Below are 25,541 nucleotides of genomic sequence, written 5' to 3'. Positions count from 1 at the left end.
AAAACACAAAAGTACAGGTTAATAATTTTTTTTTAAAGCAAATGTCTGTATGACTACAGGTCAAATCAAGAAACATAACCTAACCACAGGGCGCCTGGGAGCGTCTGACTCTCGGTTTCAGCTAGGGTCATGATCCCAGGGTTCTGGGATTATGCTGAGCATGGAACCTGCTCCAGATTCTCTCTCTCTTTCCCTCTGCCCCTCCCCTGCTGACTTTCTCCCTCCCTCTCTCTCTCTCTGTCTCAAATAAAGAAAAAATAAAACAAAGAAAAGACCCTAACCACAACCCCCTAAAGCTTCCCATGTTTCCCTTTCCAATAAAAACCCCATAAAGGTAACCACTGTCCCGACTTTGTGGTATTTAATTTCTTGCATTTCTTTATAGCCACACTACCCAAATATGCATGTCTAAATAATACACTATAATTTTAGTGTTTTGACCTTCACATAAATGTAATACTACAGTATATATTCTTTTGTGTCAGGCATCTTTCATCAAATATACCCAGTGTATATTTCTCCATTTGACTGCTGAAGATCTTTTGGGTTATTTCTAATTTTGAACTGTGAATGATGCTGCTGTGAATATTTTTGCATTTGCATCTGACATGCATGGGTAGGCATTTCTGTAGGGAACCTACCAAAGAGCATAACTAATGGGCATAGTAAGTCTGACATTGGAGAACTATCACCTAAGCATTTAATTTAATCAAAAAACATATGATGGCGTTGCAGAAACTGTCAGATCTGGTAAAAAACTGATTAGAACAGAACCAAATTTATTTCTTATGGGTGATAAATGTAAATTATGTACTAACTATATTACTATGTGGCACAAAATAAAAATAAAAAACAATGCATTCAAAAGAAGTGCAAAGGGGTCACTTGAGTGGTTCGGTCGGTTAAGCGTCTGACTACAGCTCAGGTCATGATTGTGGTTCGTGGGTTCACACTCCATGTCAGACTCTGTGCTGACAGCTCAGAGCCTAGAGTCTGCTTAGGATTCTGTGTCTTCCTCTCTCTCTGTACCTCCTCCGTTCACGCTCTCTCACTCTCACAAAAATGAATAAACATTAAAAAAAAAAAAAGTGCAAAGGGAGCACAGGTGTGCCTAGACTGGATTAAATTCTTCAAGCTGAAGAGCCATTTTCCTCACATCACAGCTACAACCAACTAAAAGCAGAATATAAACTCAAACGGCACTATTCAGATTCTGCTGTCAGCTGCCTAGGGATCTTAAGTGACAGAAGAGAAGAGCAGATCAATATAAAAGAACTACATTATCAGCTATTTGTAACTGCCGACCTGGAAAATATATTTAAGTCTGAAAGTTACGTTTCATTCAAAAAATAATGTTATCACTTGGGTATCAAAATAATGTGCTAGAGACCACATTTTCTAAATGGCATGTGTACTAGTAATTAAAAAGTTAGAGAATCTTTAGATTGTCAGGAACATATGATTTTAACAAGAACAATAAAACTAGCTCAATCAGCTTTCACTGTCTTGTGACTGGGAATAAAAAGGGGAAAAAAGTTACTCCTGCAAGAAAACTCCCACTAACACTCTTTCCAATCTCCCCACCATAAGTTTTCTACCTATTAGTTAGCATATATTTCTGTGTGGCTGGCATTATTACTAAGAGTACTAGTAAATATGATCTCATTTAATTCTCATAATAATCCTATGAAGTAGGAACTACCATCCCATTCTGTAAATGAGGAAATTGAGGTTTAAAGAAGTTATACCGCCGATTCATACTGCCAAAGAGGAACCAAAACAGAATTCACATCTAAGATCCTCTGATCCAATTCTAAATATCATAAATGAAAATGAACTACAGGTCACCTAGAAAGTCATTAAAGGGACATACAGCAAAGAAAATGACATTAGAATTAACATCAAACATAACAAAGTAAAAATGAACAATCAGCATTCAACATCAAACCCACAATTTATTTCCTTCACAGAGTAGCAGTTCACAAAATAGAAAAAAAGCTTTAGAACCTAAAGCAGGGGAGGCCTAACCTTAATAGGACAGACTTTTACAAAAGTATTAGTTTTTGCAGCAAAATAAAATTAATTAAAGCAATTCCTGCTATAGAAGATAGTCTGCTTTTTCATAAAAACAGTTCCAGAAGCTACTTGTCCTAAAACCTGAGAATAAAGAACAAAAGAGAAAAAAGTTGAGAATTCATAGATTGAAAGCTAAATAAAATGAACCAATTTAAAGAATATAGACAGTTTTTTAAGAAAGAAGCAATCTACATATCAAAACACTGTTGGCATAAATTTAAGACTATCTGCTATGCAGTTATACTGGGAGAAAACCTGGTACAAATGTTGGAAAGTTAGCTGACTGGAACATGATTGGCACAAATAAACAACAAACAAAAACCCTCCAATATATCCTAGATTGGTCAACTCTAAATACAAAGAAATAAAAAATAAGTGGGGTGCCTGGGTTGCTCAGTTGGTTAAACGTATGACTCTTGATTTCAGCTCAGGTCATGATGCCAGGGTCGTCAGATCAAACCCCATGTCAGGCTCTGTGGTGAACATGGAACCTGCTTAGAATTCTTTCTCTCTTTCTTTCTCCACCCCGCCCCCCACCCCCTCCCAAGCACCTCCTCTGCTCATGCACGTGCTCTCTCTCAAATTAAAAAAAAAAAAAAAAAAAAAAAGAAATTCAGCAACATCTAGTTTAAATTAAGAATCTTCCTATAATGGGAACATAAACTACTATGAGCAGGGAACCACACCAAGTGTATTCTACTCTTTGTCATAACTAATCTGCTTTGGCTTAGGGAAATAAAAGTTTAAAAAATGAAAATTAAAAAATCTGTTTTAAGTGGAATATGTAATCAGAATAACCCTGAGATTGTTCAGAGACGCTGATCTCATAGAGTGATGAAAAGTAAACAGTCACGGAGCAACACTGATTCAATGCATTACTCCAAATAAGGCAATTTTTATATGAGAGCAAAGCCCTAAGAGAAAGAAGAGAATAGACAAACATACACAGACAGTGACTATAATTTCAAAAGGGGGGTGGGAAGCAGGGAGAGAATTTTTCTTAAATTGGGCAAAAAACTTACATAAGACACAAAATATTAAGAGAATTAGACTTCTGCTTCTAATAATAAAAACCATTAAGTCTCATAGTAACCATGGATTAAGAATACAAAGACATTAAGTTTATTTCAAGGCACTTGTTAACTCAGTCATTAAAAGCAAGATGCCACTTGGGGAGAGGGCAGTTTGTATGTACAAAGCGGACCACAGAAGAAATTTTCTCTGCAACACAGCTGTGATGCCTCTGCCCTCACCCAGACAAACAGTAGCAGAAGAAAGTACAGGCAGTAGTCTGGAGAAAGCTGTCTTTCACTCTATGCCCATGAAGTGAGTCTCCATGTCCTGAGGTTCTCCACCTTTTACCCTTTATCTTTGCACTCAGCATACGCATTAATCAAATGACAGAGTTCATAGGACACATATGAAACAGATACAAGGTGCATAATTTGTTAACTCAGAAAGCACATTTATCAAACACAACAGTCTCAATGTATTTGTCTTTTTCTTTTTTTTAAAGTTTATTCATTTATTTTTGAGAGAGACAGAGACAGAGTGAGCGGGGAAGGGGAAGAGAAAGAGGGAGAAAGAGAATCCCAAGCTGGCTCCTCTCTGTTAGCAGAGAGCCCTATGTGGGGCTCGAACTCACAAAACCAAGAGATCATGACCTAAGCCAAAGCCAACAGACACTTCGTTGAATGAGCCACCCAGGTGTCCCTCAACTTATTTGTTAAGTTTACACTGTAAACCTTGAGTAACTAAAATTTGCAGAGGGAACAAGGAATGTGGAATTCTGCTCAAATCAAACTTCTTGCCTGAATTCCTTCAGAAGAAAATATTGCTAGAGCTTTTTAGCAAGTTTTATTAAAGTTACTTGTTAATTCTAGATTTTACATGGTATATTTTTACACAGAAAATTACTTCACAGTCCTGGAATTACACAAAGGTTATATTTAAATCTGTTCAAAATCCAATCTCTTTGCATGGGATTAAAAGCTTTTCTCCTAAAAGAGAATTAAAAGAAACACAGTCTCTTTTACCATAAAAGGAAAACAAACTGAAATGTGTTCCAACTCATTTAATTTCATCAAAATCACCTTGTAAATGGAGACAGCCAACAACTAAATCATTCTCTTATGGGTTCATATACATAAACTGAAAAACTCTGTTAATATATTAAAAAGACATGAGGAATCCTACAGAAGTGAATTATTTGCTTTCTAATTTTAAATTTAGAATTCACAAGGTGAATTTGGACTATACAACAAGCACAGTAAACAATGAAATCTAGGTACTTAACATCTGCTTTTTAAAAGACCGGAAATAAGGGGTGCCTGGCTGGCTCAGTCAGTAGAGCATGTGACTCTTGATCTCAGGGTTGTAAATCCGAGCCCCATGTTGGGTGTGGAGATTACTTAAAACTAAAAAATCTTTAAAAAGTAAATAAAAGACAGGAAAATAAGACTATGAGGTGTCACTGCTCACAGAATATAAACTTCATGTTCAGGATCATAAATCAGTTCAAGATGTCTATCAATTAAAATAATGGCAAAAAAGTTTGTGTGAGATTATCAAAAAACAATCCAAAATTATTTTGAAAGTTCACCTGAGTAAGATTTTAGTTGAATGTGCCTTGCTTGCCATAATACTAATTAAACACCACAATTTCCATACCAGCAGCTTGTAATAAAATAATGAAAATACCCCTTCTGACAACAAATCAACTCAAAGTTAACTCTTACTATGCCAACTCTGAGTATCCAAATTTAAGGAGCCAACATATTGGAAATTTCTGAGATACAACGGTATCCTCATTAACCAAACTCTTGCTACTTGCTACCAAAACTCAGGAACTGGGCAGATTCAGATAATGGACGATACCCCCAGCTATATCCCTAGGGATATACATGAATTTACAGCCCAAACTTCCACTGTTTGCACTTAGGGACCCAATGGATTCAGACATCTAGGAATACTTGTATTTTATTTTTTGTTCTTTGGTTCATTATTTCTTTGCCCACAAGGAAAGCATTTTATATTCTCATTTCTCCCTCTCTATACCACATCTAACGTTTTCCCATGCCACTGCACAGTCCTTGTAAACATAATTTAATTGGCTAATATCCTTATTGAGGGGATTGCTGTAACTTATAACTTCTGCTCTATCTCTGAATGTTTACTGGTCCATTTGCCCCCCGTAACTATGATACAATAAAAATCTCCAAACATCTTTTTCTTAATGTAAAACAAACATCGTTCTGTGTTACAACTACAGCTAAATATTTTACGTACACACTTTATAATATTTTAAATGATTTTTGCAAATTGTAACTTAGTAATAAACTTTCTTTTTGGATAGTTCTCTGTTCTTGTTTCTTTGGGCTCAAAATACAAGCCCAAAAGTTTAAAATAAAATTAACTTATTAAACAATGGTCACATGTAATAAAACAAAGTATAAGATCCTTCCCCTAAAGATTTCTATTTTAAATTTTATATTCTGCTTTTAGTTGGTTTCAGTGGATACCAATTATTTTGCCCCAAATCCCCATGCCAATTTCCCATAAAAGTGAAATTTAGTAATCAGAAGATAACAGAAACATGAACTAATCTTTGCTTTATGAGAAAAATTTAAAGGACAAAGGAATATGCCATATTTATTCATTAATTTTCCCCAAAATAATATTAAACTTATATTCAACATAAAATGGACAAAAATAAAAGCTCTTCTAAAACTACTAAATGAAATTCCAGGTTTCCTTAAGGCATCTCTAAGGAGTATATAACACTGGATCTATTGAGTTTGTGCCTGCTATAATTACCAGGTGTGACCCTGACAACCCCCAAGTGCCCCTGAGATGGGGGGGGGGGGGGAGAAGGAAGGGGAAAGAATCACATATGCTTGCATATCCACAGAATGAATTCATTAGCATAAAAACACAGAAAGTCACTCATTTCAAAAAGAGACCAAACAGGGAGAGGAAAAACAACAAAGTTGTGTGTCTGGTAGGAAAAAGTGTAGATATCATCAGTAAATCTTTATTACACATAGTGACCTTTAATTGTCACCAAGAGGACCAAGAGAATATCACAACCTCATGATTTAAGCAGCCACATGATTTTCAAGTACGAGGAGATTCATGATACTCTCGCTCAGAATTCAGCAGAGGTCTAAATCACCTCAAAAGCTAACCTATCTATCTTTAAAGTATTATTAATGATAGGCTTCCCAAGGGTAGGCGGTTGATGTCAGAATGTAGGACAATCTATTCCTATTCCTTCCCTAGAAAGCTCCTGCTACCTTAAGGGTCATCTTCAGATCTGAGTACCCAAACTAAATCACTGTTTTCATGGCTTCATTTAATCATTTAAGAAATTTACTTAAGAAATCCAATTCCAAATCTGTGATAGAACTAGAATGTAAATAAAACAGGCTAATGTTATTACGATCTCTTAAGTGTCCACACAGAACGTTTAGGTGCTTGACATTCTATTTCATTCCCTGCTCAACAACAATTTTTTATTTAAAAGCTTTAAATTTCCTCTTTTTTGTGGGCAGTATGAAATCCATCTTTGAAGGCAAATGCCACAAAAAAATTTTTCTCTAAAGAGAGAAGCCGAACAGTATGAGAAGTATCGCTGCTGTCTGAAGATGGCCCTCTGTGCACCTTCTACCATAACAAACACATTGAGATCTTCATTTTTCTTCTCATTTTTCAATGTTAGCCCCTGACTTCATTAAAATCAATGTGAAAAATACTCTGTACTCACTCTGGCATTCTATGAATTGATGAATAAAAGTGCAGTCCCCGCCACTCTTTGAAAGCAAGTGCTCTAATAAAGAAAGAAACACCTTTAAGGATATAGTTTGTTGCTGTTTTTGAAAAACAACAGCAAAGGTAGGAAAACTGAAATGTATTGACATGAGTAACTCTAAGATTCATAAAAGTTTAATATATTTTTAATATTAATAGCAGACATATTTTAGAGTTAATAAAGCTAAATGACTGAAAATTATAATTATATTCATTAATTTGTACCCTGACTGGTTAGCTTTTAAAGGTGCAGTTTCTATCCAAAGAGCTCAAGAAAACCATAGACATATATTGCTTTAAAAAGCTTCTCTTTTAAAATATACCTTTCTCCATGACATTTAATAAATACCTGTAAATAATTTTTCAATTTTATTATTTGTTCTTACTGAATTAATTGTCAAATAACTATTCTCTAACAGTCCCTCTTCAAAGTTATTCTTCTTAAGAGGCAAAAGATAAATATTTGAAGAATACCACAAAATAATGCCCTAAAATTTAAGAAACTAATGCAACATTTCCATTTTTGTACTTTCATTTCACAAATAACCTTGCATTTGAGTCATTTAATCTGTACTTTCTATACTCTCAAAATATTACACTGCTTACCTCTGCCCAAATGATTAAAATCAATGTCATGCATATTTTAAAATAAGAGCTTGGAAAATGGTTTTGTTCAGGTCAAACATAATTTGTTTTGGGTTTTTTTAAGAGTAAAGAGAATCAAAATCTAACAGTAGAGAAAAGCTTCAGCTCTTTTCTTACAATAATCTTTATTTTGACTCAGAGAGCTAACTTCTAAATCTGGATAACATCTTTCAATTATATCTCTGAAGTTTTCAAAACTACTAAATAGACTTTGGAAGTTCAGGTGTTAAAAATATATCACAATATGATGACTATCTGGAAGGTGGGAAAGCACTGAAACCTGTGAAAGAGGACATGAGTTAGTACCACTCTGACTGTGAAAGCCTCTTTTCCTTCTCATTTCAACCCATCTCACTCTCATCATCTCAACTTTGTTTGAGAATCAGGCATCTCCTACTCTAATCACTGGTTAGCTTCTCTTGACATCCTTACCAATAGACACCTTCTTTACCTTCATACTCAAATCTATCATTATCTTTTATCTATTTACATGGTACACAGAACTTCCAGTCAATAATTTTATATATATGTATATGTATGTATATATGTATATATATATGTATATATATGTAATAAATGTGTGTACATAGTTGTACATAATTGCATAGTTATAGAGTTATACTATATACAGATAAAATATAGCCCCAAAAGGAAAAAAATGGCTAACTGCAACAGAAATTTTTTTAAAAACCTAGGGGCGCCTGTGTGGCTCAGTCGGTTGAACATCTAATTCTTGATTTCAGATCAGGCCATGATATCATGGTCGTAGGATCAAACCCCACATCGGGCTCCACGCTGAGCGTGGAACCTGCTTAAGATTCTCTCTCTCTCCCTCTGCCCTTCTCCCCTGCTTGTGTGTGTACTCTCTCTCTCTATGTATAATAATAATACAAAAGATAAAAGTAAAAAAAATCTAATAAATAGCACTTGCTGACTGGAGCCAAGAAATCCAAAACAGAAGCCCTCAGTTGAATAGTAATTACCAAGATCAAAAGTTGTTTTACATAAATCCTATCTAAGCTATGATAACATTTTCAGAACTCCAACTATACAACATCATGGTTAAATATGAAAACTCATTTGAAACCAAATTTTAACCTAAAGGACCTTATGGAACTTATTTGAAACAAAATTTCAGACTATCAACACAGGACTTTAGATGACACTTATTAATGCGGTACCTCCCACCATTACTCATCAAGCCTCAAATCACCCTTTTATCTACTCTGATTTTACTATCTGGACCCTACATTAAAATATTTATTATACTAGTTTAGATAAAATTCAAGATTAATATATTATTATATATGTTATACATATATGACTTCTATAAAGGCATTTTCTAAGACACATGAGAGAAAAATCTTTTAGATAGTACATGTAAAGAATTTGGATCATGACACTTTTAATACTTGATGACTTGAATTCAGTTCCTTGGGAATTCACTTTGCCAAAACTATAAAAGATGTCACTGAAAATCCAAAAAAAATGAGATACTTAGGGCGGGGAAGTCAGGGGGCAGGGAAGCAGGGTTGTAAGATCCCAAACAGGGTTGTGGAAATGCAAAGACCAGACAGATACAGAAACATAATAGAGAACTGTGCTACTTAAAATGGGTTTATTTATACACATTAGTTTCCTATAAAATTTGATTTTCTATACTATCTGTGCTGTCCAATACACATGTGGGTACTGAGCCCTGAAAAAATGGCTAGTGTGAATTGAGATGTATTGTAAGTGTAAAATAAATACATACTGGTTTCAAAGACTTACTAAGGAAAAAAGGTTGTGAAATAATTCATTTATAATCTTTAATATTGATTACATGTTGAAAGAATATTTTGGATATAGTAGGTTAAAGTAAATAACATTATTAAAATACATTATTAACACTTTACCTGTTTCTTTTTATATTTTTAATGTGGTTTCCAGAAAATTTTAAATTATGCATGTGGTTCCCATAATATTTCTATTAGACAGTGCTTTTCTATACTAAGATATATTCAAATTACAATTATTAGATAAGATACAAAAATTTTTATAGTATAAAACTTATGCTTGTAGCAGCTACTTTACGTTTAAGTAATTTGAAAAATAGAGTTTACTAGATACATAGTATTAATCTTAACATCTCCAGACATTTTTAAAATATTCTCTTACAACTATACTTGGCTCTCTACTATTTAAAGACTAATTTTAGTTAAAGTCATATCTGATAGCATATTACGGTTATGGATTTTTGGTAATATTGGAATGCTGGATAACTGGTTTACTCTTCTATAACAAATGATTCAGAACAAATCCATCTTACTCCCAAAATCCACTGCATGATAAATCTGGTGTAATGAAGTTTTTGTGCATATCAAGATATTTACTATTCGGTTTCATTAAAGATATACTATTGGTCATCCCCACAATGATTTATCATCACTAAAAAACCAAACATACCAGCAAGGGAAAAGTTACAGTAAGAAGTACTTTAAAGTATCCAAAATACCTTATTCAGTCTTAAATCAAGGAGTTGTCTACAACTATTCTCATCTAACTCAATTGGAATTGACAAAAAAACTTTAGCAGTAATCTGACAACTCTAAATAGTATAAAGATGATTTCGTGTATATTAAAGGGTTCTCTTAACTGAAGGAATAGCATGTCCCCAGCCTGAGTTAACACTAACATTATTAATAAATACATGCGCCAATCAAACTGGTGATTGGAATAAAACGTGTTCATGCCAGAAAGAGGAAAAAAAGGCAAATAATGACAACAAAAAATAAAAATTCATTTAATGATAACAAACTTTTAGAAAATGAGGATTAAGTCATTTTATATATGTTCACTAAATATAGTTAATAAACAGAAATATTAGTAATATTAATAAAATTAGTAATATTAGAATATAAACTACACCTTTAAAAATTCTCAAATCGAAACTCAAACTGGCATTCTAAAATATCGATGTAGTTTATAAAACATATACAGAATAGTCAACAATGATTAATGACAATAATTTCTAATTTAGAGTTTCGAGATTTTTTTGTAGAACATATGTAATATTATTAGGTCTTGAGCTTGCAAGCTCACATATACATGGTTACCTAAGCCTATTTTGCCAGTTCCTAATTAAAAACCAAACAAACAAAAACAAGAACAAAAAAAAGCACCTCCTAACTTTATCAGAATTGGTTGCTGCCCAAGAACTATAAAGATATCCTCTGATACATGGAAAAAAAAAATTTAATTAGAAGTTCTGAGTATCGACCTTAACATTTTCCACTTACTTCTATATAAAAACTAAGATCAGAGGTACACATATTTGTAAACAAAGAAAATAATTTTATTCATTCTGCACTTCAAGCGTCTAATGCAGGATCTGGCACATAGTTGGTGCTCAATTAATGTTGGATGGATGGAAAGGGGAGGGTGAATGGGGATCTTCACAACTGAAGGAATGTACAAGTCAATGGGTAAAAAGTACCCCATGCAGTAACAAGAAAACCAATAGTGGCTATACATTTTTGGCAAGAGATAATGCAAGCTATCCAGAAAGAAAGGTCACAGTATCAAGAACTAATAAAGGATTTTTCAGAGAACAGAAATGGCTGGACTTGCTTTCTCTGATTAAAGAAAGAGATGTACACTATAAAGAAAGTAGCTTCTATGACATATCCAAGAGCTCAGTGGGCTGTTAAGTAAACTCTTGGCCTGGGATGGGGCATGACACAAACATTAAAAATAGAGGCCCCATATTCCCAGGAAGCAGTACTTGATGGAAGAAAATGGTAGTAGAGTTCTTTGGGGGAGAAACCAATTATTATGCTATATATATAAACCAATGCTAACGTTGAACTTTAGCAGTTTCCTGTTATTTAAATAATTAAAATTTCCATATAACAAGGGATATCTAACCAAAAATCATAGCATTAAGAATTACAAAATAAAGGGAAGCTTTTTTTTTAAAAGCTGGGATTCAATGGTCTATGAACAGCATGCTTTTTGTTCCAAAAAATGAAAAGCTTAAAATGCTGATCTCTCTATCCTGCTTGAGGAGTTAAAAGGATACCATGAAAGAAAAACATTTAAGTTTTTTACACTACCTTTTTCTGTGCTCCCATTTATTTTAGGTAAGAAGTCATCAACTTGTATCCCTAGGATTAAGACAGTGTATCATTGCCTGATCAAAGAAAGAGTTACTTTAAAACTAGTCTCACGGCATTTTTGTATTCCTATTTGCATTAAGACAGTATAGAACACTTTGAATTTATTTTTCCAAGAAGGGTTCAACGGGCCATTTTCTATCCACTCAGAGAAAAAGCTACAACTGCCTAGAAGCCTTGCAATGAACCTCAAAAGAAAAGAATCCTGTGGGGCTTGTACTTTCCTTATTTAAATATCTCTAAGTAGAGCTTCTCAGACGCACAAATTTCATCTTAAAGCCTAAACAATGGTGCCCACTGGTGGCAATCAAGCATATTTTTAAAGAAAATTTTCTAAGAGTGTGGATACATTCCACCTAATACACAGAAAATAAGTACCCAATGAGACAGTAAATACCAAAAGTTCAATGATAAAAAATCAGCTTTAAATAAGAAATTTGGTGACACACCTACCTAAGCTGCTGCATTCTTTAAGAGTTTTCTCCTGAAGATGTTCTAACCGTACTGTAAATAAAAGTCCAAGAAAAAGGTATTTCACAGATAAAAGAAAAAAAAATCAAATCAAATCAATTTCTGGATTAGCTAACTTACCTTGTAAAGCTGTTAGCCTCTCATTGGTAAAGTCATTATCAGCTTGCAAAGCTTCTATTTTTGCCTGGAGCTCCTGTTCTTTTTCTTCCATTTCATCTATTTTATGTTGTAATTCTTTTTTCTCAGCTTGTCCCTTCTGTTGGATTTCTTCTTGTTTTCCTTCTGCTACCTGTTGAGAAAGAAAAAAAAAAACAAAAACAAAACAGTTATTTCATAGTCTGAACTTGCTTTTAGAGGCCCAAAGCAGGGCTGCTTTTATTCACATAAACTTCTAACAAGAATATTCAATATTATAGAACATATTTATAAATGTCAAAATGATGTCAGAAGTAGTCTGCATTGGGGTCATGCTTCTAGGTAACTAGAAAAGAAAACCTTGTAGCAGGCAAGCAGGCCTAATACGTAAAGATAATGGGTCAAAATTTTAAACTCCACAGTTTTCAAGAGGGAAATATATAAAGTTTCCCCCTGAAATTACTATTGTTTAATCAGTTTGTAAGTTCTAAAATGTAACTTACTCTGAAATTTTAAACTAAATTGTGTTCAGTTGAAGGAATGATGATCATAAGCACTTTTCAAAATGACCTCCTTTTAACAAGACCAATCTTTAACACTGTTAGAGGTTCGCCAACCACACAGAGGATGCCCTGGTCTTCTCTAAGAAATATTTATCTTCTAGCCACTGAATCATGGTTTGAATGATATAAAGATGGGACTTCACAAACTCAGTTATAACATTTTAAAGGACCATCTAGACATTATGGTCTGGTCTGCCCTTATCCTAAACGTCCTACAGCTAATCTACAGGGAGCTGCAGCTGAAGCAGTTAACAGCATCCCTAGAGGCTACAAGGCTCCACTGCAGATCACTCCAAGGTCCCCTCAGGGCTTGTTCCAGCACTAACATCTGCTTTTGGGGCTGCCCAAGGAGAAGCACATTCAAGTTTTTAAAAGGTCTCAATATCTTGGGGTTTGTGGATTTGCATCTACTTCCTGTTATATATTAAAAGAAGCCTGTTGTGAAGTACTATTTATTTCCTTCCAGAGGAAATATGTCAGCTTTTACAGTCTTTCAGCTGTCTCTGGCAATGGGGTTTGGGCTAAATGGAAACTTATTTTTACTACAAATTTCAACCATTATAAATTTTATATCAACAACTATTCAGCAATACCTAACATCTTAATCTATCCAGTGTGTTAGGGACAATTAACATATTTTCAGGTTGAGTAAATACATACCTTTAATTTATCAGATAAATCTTTAATCTCATTTACTGCTCCATTATATTTATTGGCTAATTCTCTTAATTCTTCCTGAGTCCGTTCATTCATTTCTTTCAGATGGGTACATTCATCTTCAGTATTACTCAGACTTCGCTGTAATTCAAGTTTACAGATTACTGATTTAGAATAAATGGCGTGTTTTAACTTCAACTTGTAAAAAGTATAATTCTATGGGCTGTTCTAAATTAACCTTCATATAAGACTGAGCTAAATAACATAAGAATTTTAATTTACTTTAGGTATATACTAAAACAGAAAATACAACAAAAAAATTTGAAAAACGAAACAACAGAAAGGGGGCAGGGAGGAAAGGATGTTACTTTTATATAACTACTCTTTTAAAAGGCCACTGAGAATGACTTTTAGCCTTGAAAATATTTTAAGCTTAACAATTCCTGAAAGCAAGTTTAATAATATGCACAATCAACTTAATAAGAAAAATAGAAGACAACTAGCAACTTTCTTGCATGTCAAATTAATGACACGGAAGTGAATTAGTTATTATGGGATGAGGCTTTTACAGAAACTATTACTATACTATATGCTATATAGTATGTACTATATATGGTATTTTTATTATTGTGTTTAAAATGGGCATTTTAACTAAATCCAGTAACAAATAACTTCTGTAGTAATTGTGCAGTGGTTCAAAGGGATGACCTCCACTATCAACTAGGTCATTTTTAAAGCAAGAATCACATTTTGATTGTTCCTAAAAGACCTAGAAAGGACCGTAGAGATATTTTCCCCTTTGACCTCCAAAGTTAGACACAGTTTTCTTCTCTAGAGGATGGGTAAATAAGAATAGTGGTGATGTTCCCCACCTTACAGTGACTATCCTCAATTTGAAGGAAAACAAAACTAGGTGACAGGAGATCGATTCCCTGGCACATATCATGGTCCACTGTGTGAAGGCTGAATCCTAAGCAGAATGCAAATTCTAAGACTCCTTGATTAGCCTTTTATTTGCCCAGTCACTGACTAGGGACCACAAGCACCAAAACTCACATGGTTATGCTGAAAATCCCTAACAATAAGAACAGCATACTACCCCTTCCCACTTGATAGGTGGGAAATATTTCCTAGTAATATAACACCCAAGTTTAAAATGTTCTAGAATATGAGCAATTTTAGGCTAAAAATTTTTAATCATACTACCAAAGTATATTTGTTAAATTAAAATACCTCAACTTCTGAAAGTTTTCTAACCACTTCAATTTTCTCCTGAAGAACCCGCCTCAGGGACTCTTTGGCTGTCGTCTCATAGTTGTGTTTATCCTCCTGTAATGCTATAAGTTCCTTCCGTAAACTATCTTCTGTTTGATTCTAAGATTAAAAGATACTTATAATTATAACCAAGTTATTGTTTTTAAGTATTTATCATTTGAAAAAACAACACATTATTATATTCTTTGAGTTTTATATTAAGGTATCACTAAATCCAAATGATGTTGGCCTTGTATTAACTGAAGCTTGAAGCTGTATTGAAAAGTTTCATTAGTGAATTATGCCTTCACAAATATATTAATTCACATTTACAATTAAAAAAGTCAAAGGAAAATAAGAATTTCTCAAATGTACAAAATGAATTGAGTCTCCAATTTTCATATTCTCTGTAAGCCACAATTTCCATTTGTGTACAAAAATGATCTCTTACTTTCAAAGGGGCCCAGCATTTTAACACAATGGTTAAACCAAAAGGAATAAGAGTACCCAGAAGAAAAAGCTGATTCCAGAGGCAGGAAATGTACAAGATGAGTCTGGAACATCTTGTCTAAAATGACAGCAGGAAGCTATGAAAGCCTGCTGAGACTGTACCAAAAGAACTCAGGCACCAAACTGAAAAAGCTATGGTTCACCAAAGATGGGATAATTTGAACAACAATAAGAACAACAAATGGAATAGGTTGAAACACATGAAATATATTTAACTCTAGTTTGGAGAAAAGAAAACCACTTCGTGGTCATTCTTTGGTGGATGACAAAGAACTAATTCATTATTTTGAAATCCAGTAAATAAAAAGAGAAAATCACTTATCCTGCCTTCCCTAAAAAAAAAAAAAAAAAAAAGAGTTCAGGTGACAAAATAGTTTGAGAGGGGCATAACAGAAGTATTTATAGAAGTCACCCAGCTATAAATGAAGGAATGACAGCACTAAACCTAACCATTTTTGCAACCCTTAATAATGGATTAGGCAAGGGACATCAAAGATTGCTAATATTTCAGAAAGAAGGACAACTAGACATTATGGTGCCTTTTGGTGAAGGTACACAATACTATTCATGAAGTATTGTTGGCAAAAAAGAGATCAGATCAAATCTCTAGATCAAACTACCAATTTATGGTGTGGGAGGGGAGCTAGAAGAATCGTTAAATAACAGTCTAGGTTGAGGGAAATTATAGAGGACAAATGACCCAGTTTCTCCAGCAAATATCAACTGCGATAGAAAAAAGAGAGTTATACATGGATATTCAATATACAATTCTGTCCTTATATGTATGTTTGGAATTTCTTATGACAAAAGACTTAAAAGAATGGGGAAAATGTATAAATGTTTTAGAATGTACTCAAAATGACAAAGAAATGAAGCTACACAAAAAACTATGCATTTTAATGCATAATTTATGCTTTTTTCTTTATGAATCCTTACTTGAGATTAATACCTACTTTAGAGCATGCCTGTAATTGGTTTCCCATAACTTCTAACCGTGATAAGAGTCTATCTTCATCTATTAAAGCCTGTTGAAAAAAAATTAAATATAAATAAAATCCCAGGGTAATTAAAAAATAACACATATCAAAATGGTTGCTATCGCCAAAAAAAAAGATGTAAAATCATAAAACCAACATCCACTGTAAAATGCTAAATTTTCAATATTTGGTCATTAGGAAATAACTGCCTTTCCCTGCTAAAAAAATTCAGTTTTAGTTTAATCAACATTTAAGGAATATTAAACTATGAATATAAAGGCATCTGTAATACCTGCCAACTGGTATCTGAAGCCTCTTGGGTGATGGCTAGTAGCCGCTGAAGTGTGGCTAACTTCTGTTCCAACATCTGTTCCCGATGTAAGGCCTCCTAATAATACAAATCACAAAAGAGATTCTAAAGAACTCAGCATGATCCCTTGAAGAGTAATCAATTTTTAGCACATTCTCATCTTATATCCCACTTTGTATCTTACTTTCAAACCTGATAAATCTTGTAAAATATATATAAACCACATCAGTTTAGCCTCATTTTCTGGTCTGTTAGGGGTACTCTAGCTGCACCTTCCACTGTTAACAGAAAACAAGCCCCCTGTTTTTGTTTTCTTTTTACTCATAATTCGCAAGAGTGACTTTAAAAAGGAAGCATGGCTGGTTCAGTCAGTAGAGCATGACATTTGACCCCGGGGTTGTGGGTTCAAGCCCCAGGTTGGGCATAGAGCTTACTTCCTTCCTTCCACACATACATACATAGGAAGAGTGAGTTTAAAAAAAAAAAAAAAAAAAAAACAAGGAAATCCAGAGTAGAAGAATCCAACAAATGTTCAACCCTGCATTTTATATATATACATATTTTAAAAAATATATACATATCTTTCAGCACTAACTCATTCCACACTAAGTCAAACAATGTGGTCAGTAGCAAAGATACTTCTTAATGGCTTAGGTACATGGATATGACATCTAAATTAGAAATGTCTTTTAGTTTTTCCTTTTAAGAATGTTATATATATAAACATATATACTTAAGAAGAGAGAAAGACTGTTTCACTATCATAATCTATTGCATTGTCAGGTGTTCTGATTCTCTGAGACTGTATACCACTTAGCAGCAATCAAATATGCCGAAAATAAGAGTCCACTAATGTAATTAAGGAATCAAAGAGTTATATAACTATTTGGCAGTTCCAAAGGAATATTTTTCCAAAGGACATTGGCAAGCAAACCTTATCTCTAGGTCACTTATTAACATTTGATAGCTGTTAAGAGGGTCTCCTTCACTAGAAGTCAAGGTGAAAATGCTCACACAGCATTCAGTGGTGGTTATGGCACATCTTTAAATTTCACTTTCTTCTATTCCTGTCATTAGCCAAAGAAGAACACTTACTACCCTAATACCTCTGGAGCCACCTCAGCAAAGAAGGGTATGCTTCAAACACATTTCTTGAGGTTTAAAGCATGCATTTATTGTTGTCCACATCCTTGATAAATAATGATTAGAGAAAATCTGACCTAATTAAGAATTAGCGGTACTGTTTTTTAATGTAATTGTAAAAGTATAGATTAAGGAATCTAACAAAGGCCATAAAACACAACTTACACTTAAAACAGATGAGCTGCCAAGTTTATTTTAAGCTCTTAAAACATTCCTAATATCCAGGAAATTACATTAATGCTGCAAAAAGTTTTACTTAAACACAAAACCACCAAATAAGCACTACTCCCACTAGGTGGTGGAATTTCACCTTTTTTTAACTCAATCCCATTTAGAGTTTCATAATTCCATGAACCACATCCTAATAGAAATCTAATAATACTTCCAGTCCTTTACTTTTAGTTCTAAGGCATAAAACATATCTACTCCAGTTTTTATTCAAAAGTTTTACACTTTACGTAAGAATTCCAGCAATTCACAAAGATGTATATAGAAAAGATAGCACAATATAATATTCTCTCAAAAATCAGAAAAGAACAATTAAAGATATGCCCACCTATGAATATGCAAAGAACTGACAAAGGTGGAAAAAGTACTGAGTGAGTCAGGACATTAGATCAACAGTCCATGATGACTGGTGAGTATATAGTGTGTATAGCCTCGGGAAATCATTTTTATCTAGATGAGCCCCATATTTCTCATGTGAAAAATGGAGGTTAGACCAGATTAATCTCAAAGTTTTCTTCTACTTCTAAAAATAAGAGAGATCTGGGTCAATTAATGTACCTTCCTATTGAGTGGTACACAAATGCTAACATGTATGGCATACATTTTATGTGCCAGGCACTGTTCTAAGAGCTTTACATATATTGGTTCATTTACTCTTCACAATTCTGTGAGGTAAGTGCTATTATTATACCCATATCACAGATTAAGAAAATGAGGCACGCAAAAGGGTTAAACAACTTTCCCAAAAGGTCAGAGGTTAAAGCCACAGATCGAGTCCAGGGAATTCTGGCTATGGTTTGTGCTGTTAGAAATTCTACTTAAATTACAATTGTGTAACAGTGCTTTTCTATGCACCATTACATAACACCCAGTGGAAGTAAGATGTGATTAGTACTTTGACAATTTTCACAGACTTGTACATTCTTAACTGAGGGAGAACCACTTTTAGTGATTGATTCCTATAAAAGAATGTAGGAGCCAGGATCACTGGTTTGGTCCTATCATTTTTAAAAAGCAGTTGAAGACTTATGAATGTAAAATGAGTCACCCAAAGTTACAGAACTCAGTGGCAGAGCCAAGATAAAAAGTTCAATCTCTAAATTCCTGATCAAGGATTTTTCTTCAATATGCTCCCTCACCAGAATAATAATAGGAACATAATCTAGCCCAAATCTCCCCAAATCAAGAGGGGAAACACACACACACACACACACACACACACACACACACACACACACACACACGTTTCCTTTTTAAAGATTTGAAAGGCTTTTTAAATATGGTATTAACTTCTTCAGGAGCCCACTCGATGTATCTGCCTCATCAAGATATCTTCCAACAGACTCAGCAGCACAGCCCAGTGGTTAAGGGTACAGATTCTGAGGTCTGACTGTCTGGGTTCAAATCCCAGCTCTACTACACAGTGTGTAATATTGTGTAAATTATTTAACGTTCCAGACCATCAGTTACTCTCTTTATAAAAATGGGAATAAAATATGTACCTTGCAGGATTGTTCTGAAGATTAAATGAGTAGAGGCAAAGAGCTAGAGTCTGGCATATAGTAAGTGCTATGTAATTATTTGCTATTATACTAAGCAACCAAAATCTCTCCAGGTTTAATTTTCTTTAGAAATCATCTATGGATGGGGCGCCTGGGTGGCTCAGTCAGTTAAGTGTCCAACTTTGGCTCAGGTCATGATCTCACGGTTTGTGGGTTCAAGCCCCGTGTCGGGCTCTGTGCTGACAGCTCAGAGCCTGGAGCCTGCTTCAGATTCTGTGTTTTCCTCTCTCTCTCTGCCCCTTCCATGCTCACACTCTGTCAACTTCTCTCTCAAAAAATAAATAAACATTAAAAAAAAAATTTTTTTTAATCATCTATGGATAAAGAACTATGTTGACACTTCCTCATATTTAAATAACAAAAACTTCTCTTGTACAGAACCCTATCTTTTCTAGACTTAATAATCCTGATTCTTTTATCCTTTCTTCACAAGACCTAATTTTAATCCTTTTTTTTTTTTTACTTTGAAAAGATATTTCTTTTGTACTTGTAGCCAGCCAATATTTCTTTAGCCTGTATTTGTGAACTAGCAAAATCAAACCTAAGTTGTTTAATTCTACTTTTAAAAACTAAGAATTTTCAAGATTTACTTTTACCTGTAGATACTGAGAAAGCTGGAATAGTTCCTGAGAGTACATACTTGGAGTGTTAGCAGCAACCTAGAAACAAAATGACACAAGTATCAATAGTCACACAAAACATTCATAAAAGACATTAAAGCAAGCCAAGTCTTTGAAATGTCTATTTACTGAAATATGCAAAATAAAATTATTTTTAAGCTTAACCAGTTCCTTTCATTTTCAAAATATTTCTGTTCCGTGTGTAGAATTTGTAAATGGTATTATATTTCACTGGCCAGTCTGAGATTTATAAGCAGGGTGGTAGAACAAGTACTACTCATGGAAACGTTCCTTGATAAACCAAATCACAAGCACAAGGCAAAGGCAAGACAGCCCTTTCTTAATCCAGAAATAATACCTCCTAAATCAACAGATCTATATTTTCCCCCTTTAAGATTCATTGTTAAACAGTTCTTCAATATGTCAACAGTCATAATTCATTCTGAGGCAGCCATCTTCAAAATGTTATTTGTATGTGAGGGTGTGGGAGAGACAGGACAGGAAATATAATGCTTTGTCCAATGGCCAGAGGCAATGAAAATAGGTTTGTCTCTTTAAAAAAAAAGAAAAGAAAGAAAAGAGGGGCGCCTGGGTGGCTCAGCTGGTTAAGCATCTTAAGCATCCAATTTCAGTTCAGGTCATGATCTTATGGTTTGTGGGTTCAAGCCCTGCATCGGACTCAGTGCCGACAGCTCAGAGCCTGGAGCCTGCTTCGGATTCTGTGTCTCCCTCTCTCTCTGTTCCTCCCCAACTCATGCTCTGTCTCTCTGTCTCAACAAATGAAAGAAACGAATAAACATTAAAAAAAAAAATTAGAAAGAAGGAAAGAAAGAGAAAGAAAATAGCTTTGTCTTTTTTTCTTCTTTAAACTATAGGTAGGTTTAAGAAGAAAAAGATAGTAAATAATAGTATTTAAACTATAAATTGTAGGGGCGCCTGGGTGGCTCAGTCGGTTGAGCGTCCGACTTCACTCAGGTCACGATCTCACGGTCCGTGAGTTCGAGCCCCGCATCAGGCTCTGTGCTGACAGCTCAGAGCCTGGAGCCTGCTTCAGATTCTGTGTCTCCCTCTCTCTCTGGCCCTCCCCCCGTTCATGCTCTGTCTCTCTCTGTCTCAAAAATAAATAAATGTTAAAAAAATAAAATAAAATAAAAAATAAACTATAAATTTTAGAAAAAATACTTAGAATTCAAGTGTATTAGGAAAAATTACCTTCTATCAGGGTTTCCCCCAAGTGTGGAACATATAACCATGGCATTATTTCTCCGCACACACACACCACCACCACCACCCACCCCCCCAACCAAAGAAGGTACTAATAGGCTGTTGTAACATTTACTCATATCAATACTACTAAGTCTTATGTATTAACTTATTAATGATGTTAATAGCATCATTCCTGATTAAGCTCAGAAAGCATATTTTTTTAAATATGCTAACTAGAATTCAGAGACGTGGCATTATTTTTAAAAGTTAGTCTTATATTGGCAAGGTCATTATTTACTTCTGAAATAATTCTTGGTATTGCTGAACTTGATGATTAGCCACTTTTACTTCTAAAAAAGGAATTTAACAGAGAACTTCAGTTTCAGGCAGGTTTTCAGTCTTTATCCACATGGAAGAAAAAAATGTAAAATATTTTCCCAATAGTTAATTAGTACACTAAGAAAAAACATCTACATTAATGTCAAAAGACATCTTTTTTTTTTGTTATGAAGCAATGATATCTATAGTTTATTACACCATTATTTCTGAGGAAAATACTAACAAGTAATTATCACAAAGTTTCTGACCAAATCAGATTAAATAAAACTGCTTTTCAAGGACAATAAAAGAACAATTCCTGTAAACCCATATTTCTGTTATTTCTATGGGTAGGTACATGTTGGGTGAATATTTGGGTAGAAAGCTTTAATAAATATTTCTAGACAGAATTGTATTCCAGAATAAACAGCAGTAACTAACACTTCGTACCTCTGGCTAGGCACAAAACAAGTACTCCTAGTCTATACAACCAGCCATTTACTTGAGATAACAAAAGCTTTTTCCTAAGAAACATCCACCCTAAATTCTCCAGATAGAGGACTGCAATAACCAAATATCTATATACACTGCATGTATTTTGTTACAGAAGAAAAATAAGTTTCTAGGTAAAGCATATTAAAAACAAACAAAAACATTTTGCAAAGCAATATAGCTGAATTAGTTTGTAAAAAATCATTACTAACTTACTTTGTCAACAGGACTTGGTAATGGAGCATGGATGACACTGAAAAGAAAAATTTAGAATTTTTATCTAATTTCCTGACAACAGAGGAAACAGAGTAGGACAGTACCAGAATATCTTAAACCCCAAAGTTGCTACACTTGCTTTCATATAATTAAAAGAATGTGAATTATTTTTAATCCTTCATAAATACATAGCATTCTTAGAAAACAAGGTAATAAATACACAAATCTACTTTTTACACATAATATATTTTTAAACACAAATTCAAAATTCAAAACGTATTAAATGCCTTTTGAGGATCCACTATTTAACGAGGGCTCTAGCGAATTTCTGGGCTCTACAACTTCTACATATCCATTTTTAATTTTGGAATCTGTAAGTTACATTCTTTTAAAATTAAATATTCCTATACACAAAGTCTTAAAAACCAAAGTTCTATTTGAAAGAAAGCTATAATTTGGAAACTTGCTCTAGGAGAAAAATTTTAGCTAACCAAACAGTATTACTGTTCTTCTCCACCCAGCCCCTTCACACATTAACAAATGAAAGCTTAAATGTAAGTAGGAAACTAAACTCAGTATACCTCTTTAAAGCAGCAAACAGACAGTACAATTGGTACTAATTGCCTCTTCAGCCTTATAAAGTACTGACAGATAGGCAGTATAGTGTATCAGTTTAGTATGCAGGCTCAGAAGCCTGGGTCTGAATTCTGGCTCTACTTACGAGCTGTATAATCTTGGGCAAGTTACCTAAGCACTATAGGTCTCATCTTCCTCCTCTATAAAATGGGGATAATCATAAAAACAAGCCCAGGGGTTATTGTATTAAATGTGTTAATATAAATAAAGAGCTTTAAACAGTACCTTTAACATAGTAGCACTTGATCCTACTACCAGTTCCATGAGAACACAGCAGCTAAGGAAGCCAGGGGCCCTATTTTACAATGCCTGTAAGCTACTGTATGGGGGTTGGGGTGAGTAGAGAAAACACGAAGCAAGGCTGCTACCCACGTCCCCTCCCAGTGGCTAATCACTCCATATCCTAGACGCTACTCTGATAATGGTCACCTTGAAGGTTGACTAGAGGAAAGCTCCTAGATTCAACTGGTTAATTATGTGTAAACTAATGAGAAACTGATCTATGACTTAAAAATAGAAATGACAATTCTAATCCCACTGTAATAACCACAAACATCCTAAGTACTGCTTCAATTCAATTAGTCACAAATACACTAAAATGCTGAATAAAATGGAATATTAAGAACCAGCACACCCTTCCCTTCTGAACACACATGATCCTGTGCAGACTCCCATTGAGATCATATAACCCTTTATATCTTCAATTTTACATGTGTGTTTTTAGGCATTGTGACCAATTTACCTCTGGATGCCCAGAACCTACCACAACGCCCTGGAAAAGCTGGTGCCCAATGAAGGTTTAAAAAATTATGCCAACTTTAGTTTTTCTCTCTACCCCATAAACATGGGATAGATACCTTAAACATAACTTTTGTTTTCTTCACTATACAAGTAATACATATTGATTATGTGTGTGCAGTAAAGCAAGAGAAAATAAGTAAAAACTACCTAATGCCAGCACCCAGAGGTAACCATTTGGGGTATATACCTTTTTCTCTATAGATACGCACATATAGGCAAATGAACTTAAGAAAGTCTAAATAGAAGCAAATAGTACTCATGGTTTTTTAATTCCATTTTTCTTCGTGACCAAAGTACAAAATATTCTGTTCTTATGAAAATTTAGTTAACCAAAGGCTGAAAATCCAGCTAAACATTCCATAAGTAATAAGTATTTGTGTGTGTATAGTATGTATTTTACAGAACCTATCTTGGATATAGATGTATTCTGTTTGGATTTTAAGAAAAGTTCATATGCAATAAGGGAATGCAGAAAAAGAAAACCATTATTTAGTGTTAGGACTGCGGAATTACAGGCAATTTCTCTGTTATCACTTAAAAATTATTTGTACAGGGGTGCCTGGCTGGCTCAGTCAGTACAGCATACAACTCTTGATCTCGGGGTCATGAGTTTGAGCCCCATGTTCAGTGTAAAGATTACTTTAAAAAATAATATTTGTGTGATATAATAAAAATCAAGGAAGAAAAAAGAATCTTTTTTTTTCTTTCGAGAAAGAGAGTGCAAGCAAGGGAAAAGGCCAGAGGGAAAGAGAGAGAATCTTAAGCAGACTCCATGCTCAGTGTGGAGCGTGACACAAGGCTCGATTCCACAACCCTGGGATCATGCCCTGAGCAGAAATCAAGAGTCGGATGCTCAACCAAGGCACCCAGACACCCCAATAACCAGCTTTTTGAGAACTATCTAGTGAAGATCTTAAAAGCATTAAATGCTATGTATACAATGTATCTGAAACTCTAAAATTCTGGTGTACTCAAATATATCTTGATTGCTATAAAAGATTACAGTCATAGAAACAGTCAATGATTATCATGTGCTTAATATATGCCAGGTACTACACAAAACTTTAAGTGCACAAACTTGTTTAATCCTCCTCATAAAATTCCTGCTCCACAAGTACTACTGTTATCTTCATTTTTCAAATGAGAAAAGGGAGGCCTGCTCAAGTCACAGAATAGGTGGAGTCTGGCTTTGAAACAGACCATCTGCCTCTAAAGGCTATTCTGATCTTCCTCCAGCTCTGGAGAAGTGCCTGTCCCAAATTCGTCTTCTCCAGAAAGTCAGCCAGGTTGTATACAAAGAGATTGGCAGCAAAATTCTAAATGCTAATATTTAACCACATAAGAAAAACCAAACAATAAGGAAACAAGGACAAAGACGAAAAGCATTGGGGAAACAAGGGCAGGGACACAATTCACAACATAGACTGAGAAATTCACATGCCCTACTAGATGGAACCTGAGATTACAGATAACCCTTTATATAACTGCTCAAAGTTTTTAACTCCATGAAAGAAAAATCTCATTATCACACAGAAATATCAAGGTTTTTAAGAAGTCACACATCATTAGATGACTAATAGTTATTCTTATTTTTAAAAACTTAACCCTTGACTCATAAAAGCTGAGTCACATTAAAGCTTCCAAAGTAAACTGTATTTTTAATAATTAAACTATAATATAGAATAGGAAACAGATTGTTATGAATTTTAAATGTTTAGGGGCACCTGGGTGGCTTAGTTGGTTAAGCATCTGACT

At 34.3% G+C, this 25,541-nt stretch overlaps 1 protein-coding gene across 34 annotated transcripts in view; it reads right to left on the bottom strand.

Annotated features, from left to right (window-relative positions):
* The window catches only part of LOC122487360 (sarcolemma associated protein), a 151,115-nt gene that overhangs the window by 41,414 nt on the left and 84,160 nt on the right, over positions 1–25,541 (bottom strand). For 7 of the 34 annotated variants that reach the window (XM_043587717.1, XM_043587737.1, XM_043587718.1 and 4 more), the window contains exons 4-13: positions 22,350–22,386; positions 20,094–20,156; positions 16,547–16,642; positions 16,231–16,302; positions 14,747–14,887; positions 13,517–13,654; positions 12,279–12,447; positions 12,141–12,191; positions 11,628–11,678; positions 6,842–6,904 (exon numbers count right to left, since the gene is read on the bottom strand). In XM_043587717.1, the coding sequence (XP_043443652.1) occupies positions 6,842–6,904; positions 11,628–11,678; positions 12,141–12,191; positions 12,279–12,447; positions 13,517–13,654; positions 14,747–14,887; positions 16,231–16,302; positions 16,547–16,642; positions 20,094–20,156; positions 22,350–22,386 (881 nt within the window). The remainder of the gene's footprint in view (positions 1–6,841; positions 6,905–11,627; positions 11,679–12,140; positions 12,192–12,278; positions 12,448–13,516; positions 13,655–14,746; positions 14,888–16,230; positions 16,303–16,546; positions 16,643–20,093; positions 20,157–22,349; positions 22,387–25,541) is intronic. The other 27 variants (XM_043587730.1, XM_043587747.1, XM_043587731.1 and 24 more) reach the window with 7 other exon arrangements.

The sequence above is a fragment of the Prionailurus bengalensis genome, chromosome A2 (genome assembly GCF_016509475.1).
Source record: "Prionailurus bengalensis isolate Pbe53 chromosome A2, Fcat_Pben_1.1_paternal_pri, whole genome shotgun sequence".
Taxonomy (NCBI): domain Eukaryota; kingdom Metazoa; phylum Chordata; class Mammalia; order Carnivora; family Felidae; genus Prionailurus; species Prionailurus bengalensis.
The sequence above is the reverse complement of the archived record's forward strand: the minus strand, read 5'-3'. Positions and strand labels throughout refer to the sequence as shown.